We start from the raw sequence: 7024 nt of genomic DNA, 5'->3' as shown, positions 1-7024 counted from the left end.
AAAAAATATAAATTATAGGTCAGATTTACAATGATGTAATAAAGAAATGATGTGATTTAAATAAAATAATATAATTTAAATAAGATATTAATTTTTTGACTTTTTTAAATTATGCCAAATTAAACCTTAATCTTTTTAATTTTTCACTTCATGGTAAACTAAAAAATTTCATTTAAAATATATTTTTATATTTTTTTAAAAATTTTATAAAAAAATAAAATAATTATAATTTAAATGTTACATTTTTAATTTAAAATTAAAAAATTTATTTTATACCCCGTCCAACATTTCAAACCAGTGCTTAGTTGAGAAGCCTAAACTGATCTTTTTACGGAAACGAAAATTAGCAGTAACCTTTGCCAATTCGGACGATGTGCCACCATACTCTGCCGCCACACTGCTCACTGAACAACCATCTTCCTCTCCCCGCCTCTCTCTCTCTCTCTCTCTCTCTCATCACTTTCTCTCTCAATACGTATAATTAGGGTTTGATGCGCAATGCCGGCGGCGAGACATTTCGACAAGGGTGACAAAGTAGAGGTGAACAGGGACGACGACGACGACGCGTCTCTGTGGTTCCCGGCGATCGTAATCCGATCAGTGCCGGTGAAGCACAGGGGCCAGATTTACGTGGAGTACGAGACTCTCAACTCCTCCGGCTCCGCCGATGACGAGACTCAGACCAAACGCCTCAGAGAGTACGTCTCTGCTGCCAAAGTCAGGCCTTCGCTTCCTATAGAGCTCCACCGGTACTTCAAGGTTGGAGACAATGTCGACGCATTTCGCCGGAACGCCTGGCGTCAAGGAACAATTGATGACATACTTGAGAATTCCAAGTACTCTGTCTCGTTCGTCGGCGGAGTTCATGAGAAGGCTGAGTTCGAACTGTGGAATTTGCGGCTTCATCGCGATTGGGATGATGGCTCCTGGATTCCTCCTCTCGACCTACAGCTACAGGTACATACATCTATATATATATACACACGCGAACGAGCGAGCGAGCGAGCGATAGAGAGAAAGAGAATATGGGGTTTATTTTTTCATATTTTCTTGGTTGCTAGTGCTGTTCCTTTATTGAATTGCTTTTTTTAAGCTTTCAAATGCACAGGTCTGAGCTCCGCGGTCTATTCTTGTGCGTTACGATCACTTAGCTGAGTATGGATACCTAAAAATTGGGGGTTTAGATCAAAGATCACATTTCTCAAAAATGATTGATTCAATGTGTTTACTTTTTCATTTTTTTGTCCCTTCTTTCTTTTGGTGATTTCATTTGTTTACTTTAATTTTTGCTGGATTGTGGTAAAATAATATATACAAATTAGAATTATAAACTTCATGAGGAAGAAGATTATTTGAAAGCTTTAAACTGAAGTAGGAAAAAAAATATTTTGTGAGACACTTGGTCTTCCCTGGTAGGATGTGTTTTATGTTTCTGGATCTGGCGGATGATTGGCTGTTCTGAATTGCATAATCTTATGTAAAGAAAGCATTCATATTTTTGGGAGGTTTGCTCTAATAAACCTGACTCTAGGGAAACTCCATTACAAAAAGTTTGCTACATCCCTCATAGGTGTTAATAATTTCTTGGGGCTATCGAACTGGGGGAAAACCTTGAATTAACCGTGGTACATTTGCGAGAAACTCCTTGCCGAGAGCTGTGTGGCTGTGTACCCTTGGGGATTAGTTAGATTTTGATTTGGACACCCAGTGCCAATCAAAAAAAAAAAAAATTTGCAACATCGATGAGAGGTGCCAAGACTAGATATTTGGTCTATGGCCTGTGGTGCGTTTCTTCATCATCCAACCAAAACCCACAACTTTATGCTGACAAAAGACTAATGGTAAATTAAGGAACAAATCATAATCAAATAGCATATCATGTGCATGACTTTAGGTTTCGTCCAGCTAATATTTAGCATGAGATGTATTTAAAGTAAGCTATGTGCACAATATTTAATTGTTTAAAGCTTGTCATTTCTATACATTTCTATGTCACCCTCAATTTTCCATTATTGTGGTTTTATTTGTGTGAAATCTTGAAATGCAGGGAAAGTCATCTGAGTTGGATATGAAACGCAGAGAGTTGAAACTCAGGATTAAGTATAGCGGAAGAGCATCAGAAGCAAAATTCAGCAAGGGAACAATGGTTGAGGCCAGAAGCAACAAAGAAGCATACCAGGGTTCTTGGTACACTGCTGTTATTATTGACTCAATAGGGAATGACAAGTTCTTGGTGGAATACCAGACACTCTGGACAGATGGTGAAACTGAGCTCCTCAAAGAAAATGTTGATGCTTCTTTCATCAGGCCTTGTCCCTCTGAGATTCCACAGATCAACCATTTTGACAAGTTTCAAGAAGTTGATGCTTGGTATAATGATGGGTGGTGGGTGGGTCATATCTTCAAAGTTCTTGATGAATGCAAGTACATAGTCCATTTGGGGAGCACAGATGAGGAAATCACGCTTGAACATTCTAAATTGAGGCCTCATCAAGAGTGGATTGATGGTAAATGGGTTGCTACTTCCAGGGTATGACTTCTGTATTCTCTTTGTGTTTAGTTAGGGGATTTGGGGAGTGATTTGGAAAGGGAAATAGAAAAGGTAGGTGAAATGTGAATAAAATATGTATATATTTCACATAGTTTCACACACCTTTTCCCTTTCCCTTTCCAAATCTCTCCCCAAATTCCCCAACCAAACACACTATTAATGTCTTTTTCTTTTCTTTACTCTTTTTTTTACCTGTTCTAGTTAGATATGCTATACAGTACAAAAACTGTTCATCCACCTTGAATATCCTCCAAAATTACTAATTTACTGCTCCAAAGCCAAGTCATCTCATGTTGAAGTGATTAATTAAAATTTGTTTGGTTTTACATGTCACCAATATCTGAGAGTTTGAAATGCAGAGTGCATCTGAGTTGGAATTGAAGTCCAGAGCGAGAGAGCTAAAATTCAAGACAAAGTACAGTGGAACAACTTCAGAAGCAAATTTCAGCAATGGGACAATGGTGGAGGTCAAAAGCAATGAAGAAGGTTACCATGGTTCTTGGTACACTGCAGTAATTGTTGGCTCAATTGGGAAGGACAAGTTCTTGGTCGAATACCAGACACTGAAAACAGAGGATGAAACTGAACTCCTTAAGGAAAAGGCAGATGCTTTACACATTAGGCCTTGTCCTCCTGTTATACAACGGCTGGACCGTTTCAAACTTTTAGAGAAAGTCGATGCATGGTATAATGATGGATGGTGGGTGGGTCTTATCTACAGAGTTCTTCCTGGCTTAAATTATGCTGTCTATTTCTGGAACACCAATGAGGTATTAGAATTTGGTCATTTTAATCTGAGGCCTCATCAAGAATGGATTGCCGGAAAATTTGTTGCTGATTTCATGGTATTACTTATGTTTTTCAATCACTTAAAATTTTCCTTCTGGTGGATTTTTTTATAGTGTGTAACATGATATTCATTCTTAGATAACATCATATGCAAAAAAATAAAAATAAATAAAGATATCAAGATATTTTTATTTTCATTTGTTTGCTTGCATGTCTTCTAAATCTTTGAAAGCTTGAAATGCAGAGAAGGTCATCTGAGTTGCCACTGAAGCCCAGACCAGGAAAGTTGAAGAGGCAGAATGATTTGAGAGCACTGGAGCCAAACTGCTTTACCAAGGGAATGAAGGTTGAAGTCAGAAGTGATGAAGAAGGTTACTCAGATTCTTGGTACCCAGCAGTTATTATAGGCTCTAAAGGGACTGGGAAGCATTTGGTAGAATACAGGACACTGAAAACTGGTAATGAAATGGAACTCCTTAAAGAAGAGGCTTATGCTTTGTTCATAAGGCCTTGCCCTCCTGTAATTCAACGTGTTGATCCTTATGAACCATTTGAAGAAGTTGATGCTTGGTATAATGATGCGTGGTGGATTGGAGGTGTCTCCAAAGTCTTCCAGGGCTCAAAGTATGCGGTCTACATCAGGAGCACTAATGAGGTATTGGAATTTCAACATTCTGATTTGAGGCCTCATCAAGATTGGACTGACGGTAAATGGGTGGTCCATTTGAGGGTATGGTTATCAGTATGCTTTTATTTTCCTTAACTGTGTACTTTCCGTGCAAATCTTTTTCATAATCCAATTTATTGTCTACTATGCTGTGTATTTGGGTTCTTTTGCAGGGTCAAAAGTCATGAAAATTGAATGAAGTGTGAAAGGTTATTCATGCAAGCTTGCAACCTTAAATTGCAGAGAAGGTGTTCAAACAACATCGATAAATCATTAGCCAAATTTTATTGGAATTGATGGTCTTAATGGTTTCAGTAGCTGAGCCGATAGGTGTAGCATTTTACTTACTAATAATTAACCGACGCCTCTGGAATGATGTGCTGAAACTTGGTTGCTCTTGTAAATTTGGTGTCTAGATATATCTCGAGTTGTGTACAGCTATCAGCCCTTTTGTGATCAGAGTATGTACTTCTCACAACAGTTTAGCCCTAGGATGGGGAGTTTTTAGAATATGGCATGAATATTGCTCAAATCTGATTTTGGAAACAAGTTTAGGCCAAGTAGGGGATTTTTTTTTATTTCTTTTATGCAGCTATACTTTGCTATCACTTCTGAATTGTTCTAGTGAAAAACAGGAAAGAAGTTGTCCATAACTTAATATTCAAGAAAATGTGAAAACATATGAAAAATGAATAGGAGCTTGAGAGGTTCCATTACAAATTACCATGGCAACTAGGAAGCATGTTTCCTTTCACCTAAAATATGTCGCTTATTTTCTTTTTCTTGTTTTCTTTACGTTATATTTGCAACTTGGATATGTCTAAAAAAATTGTACTTATATATACTAATTTTTTAATGTGTAAACATTTCATTTTCTTTCCTTTTCCTTTTTCTTTTTTTTTTAAATAAATGCAAAATTCAAACCTAATGCTAAGAACTTAAAGGCTAAGTTAGGATTATGGATTTGTATGGAAATTTGTGGAGTAAAAAAAAGGGGGGGCATGGGGAAATTAGCCGTCTGTGGCAATTTCACAAAATTATTACAAATAGGTAGAAAAATTTATAATTTTAATTATTAATATTGATAAAATTTACCACTAATTTGTAATTATTTTTCAAGTTTTACCTTGTTTTCAAATGCCCCCCTCCCCCTCCCCCTCCCCCTCCCCCTCCCCAAAAAAAAAAAAAAAAAAAAAAAAAAAAAAAAAAAAAAGGGGAAGGAAGGAAGAAATAGAAAGTACAAAAAGTGTAACGTAATTTCTTTCACTTTTTTCATTTATTTATTTTTTTTATAATTTCTTACACAAATTCATAATTCAAATACAAAACTATGAAATTAGTAGGTTCAAATTCTACCTTAAGCTTCCAAATGACACGCTTTCTCTAGTTAAGATTTGGTTTTTGTACATTTTATTTATGAAAAATTATTTCAAATATTATTTTTTTCTTCCACATTTTAATAAAAAAATTAAAAATTTATTAAAATAGTTTATTCTCAAACCAATAATTTTATATGAATTTTGGTCTTGCAGCTTATAAGTTAACTTATTTTTTAATTTTACTGATTTTTTTTTTTAATTTGAGTTAAAATTTTTGATTTATTTTCTCGTCTTTAGCCATTTAAAGTTTTCTTTTTTTTTTGGTAAAAAAGCAATTAGGATCTCTTAATTTAAACTGAATTTAAAAATAAAATTAAAAAAAAAACACCAAAGAAATTAATTAATTAATTTACAAACTAGAGCCCCCAAAAAAAAAAAAAAAATCATGAAAATTTGTTAACAGTGAACCAAGTATGAGCTTAACATCTGGTTTGATAATTTTTAATTTTAGTCAAAAAAAATTATTATAAATTATCATATTAATTTTTTTATTTTTTTATATACCTTTTTATAAAAATCCAAAAGGTTTCTAAATAATCAATTCTCAAACAGTTTTTTTACTTTTTGACTTTTTTAAATCACATTATTTCTCTATTTTTTTTACATAATTTTTTTTCAAAAATAAAAAAAAAAAAACTAAAAAATTATACTTTTAAGGGATTTTTATTGATAAATCCATCTTCGAGTTGTTATAACTTATTAAGTCCACAAATGAATATTATAACCTGATTAGTCCCATATACTTTTCTTTTTATTCTATAAAGTCCATTTTTTTAATTTTATATTTTTACCTAAACTATTATGCCCTTATATATATATATATATATACTGTGTTAATACATAACACGTTCTTTGTGATTTCGTGGATTCAGTTTTGGCAGTTTCTATCATTCTAATTCAAATGGATATGTTTCTATCTTGTATGCTCGTTCTGAGGCTTTGATGTGCTAGGGTTTCATTGTTGCTGTTGTAGTCTGGTTCGGTGATTTTCAAGTGAAGACGACGAATTTGAAGGTGTTCGGTTCTCAGATTTTCTGGAGCATAACTACTTCAAAGCAGTTGTTTTCGAGTTTCTAGACGATTGTAGGATTGCATGATTAAGGTTAATATCATTTTGGTTATGAATACATGTTCACTTTATGTTTTGATTTGTATGATGGATCAGATGCTCTGTTTTTTGATTGAAATGTATCGGATGCTCTTTTTTTTCAATTATATGCATCATACGTGATATAATTCAGAGTATATGGATCAATGTGAATGTTTACATCGTGGTTCTGTGGAGGGGAGGTCATCAGATTAGTGATGAATGTGGATCTTCTATAGAACAATGTGAATGTGTTACATTGTGTTAGTATTATGTGAAGAATGTGGATGTTTGCATTTTACTTTGATGTTTGCTTAATGAGGCTCTGTGTGTGATATAATTCAGAGTATATGTGTCAATGTAAATGTTTACATCGTGTTAATTTAATGAAAGAATGTGGATGTTCTCACTTCACTTTGATGTTTGGTTAATGAGGCTCTGTGTAGGTGATATAATTCAGAGGATATATATCATTGTGAATATTCACATCTTGTTAATGTGAATTATGGATTTAACACTTGAACTGTACACGTAGTCATCTAATTTTTGCA

The 7024-nt window shown here is 34.1% G+C and overlaps 1 protein-coding gene across 2 annotated transcripts; it reads left to right on the top strand.

Annotated features, from left to right (window-relative positions):
* Nucleotides 1-279: 279 nt before the first annotated feature.
* On the top strand, nucleotides 280-4539 carry LOC114282002 (protein AGENET DOMAIN (AGD)-CONTAINING P1). 2 transcript variants are annotated; one of them, XM_028224625.2, is made up of 5 exons: nucleotides 280-957; nucleotides 2048-2530; nucleotides 2911-3396; nucleotides 3585-4070; nucleotides 4181-4539. In XM_028224625.2, the coding sequence occupies exons 1-5, from the start codon at nucleotides 499-501 to the stop codon at nucleotides 4193-4195; spliced, it is 1929 nt and encodes a 642-aa protein (XP_028080426.2). In that variant the 5' UTR covers nucleotides 280-498; the 3' UTR covers nucleotides 4196-4539. The 2 variants fall into 2 exon arrangements, with proteins under 2 accessions (XP_028080426.2, XP_082732003.1); XM_082875877.1 differs by having other exon boundaries at nucleotides 3573-4070.
* Nucleotides 4540-7024: the final 2485 nt, after the last annotated feature.

The sequence above is a fragment of the Camellia sinensis genome, chromosome 6 (assembly GCF_055761805.1).
Source record: "Camellia sinensis isolate YWXY chromosome 6, ASM5576180v1, whole genome shotgun sequence".
Classification (NCBI taxonomy): domain Eukaryota; kingdom Viridiplantae; phylum Streptophyta; class Magnoliopsida; order Ericales; family Theaceae; genus Camellia; species Camellia sinensis.
Note: the sequence above shows the minus strand (reverse complement) of the source record. Positions and strands in the feature narration are given on the sequence as shown.

Bases quoted from the DNA above. Each gene is read 5' to 3' on its own strand.
- LOC114282002 (XM_082875877.1), top strand. From the start codon at position 499: ATGCCGGCGGCGAGACATTTCGACAAGGGTGACAAAGTAGAGGTGAAC. The intron at 2,531-2,910 runs GTATGACTTCTG...TTTGAAATGCAG, and splicing joins AATGGGTTGCTACTTCCAGG to AGTGCATCTGAGTTGGAATT. The intron at 3,397-3,572 runs GTATTACTTATG...AATCTTTGAAAG, and splicing joins AATTTGTTGCTGATTTCATG to CTTGAAATGCAGAGAAGGTC.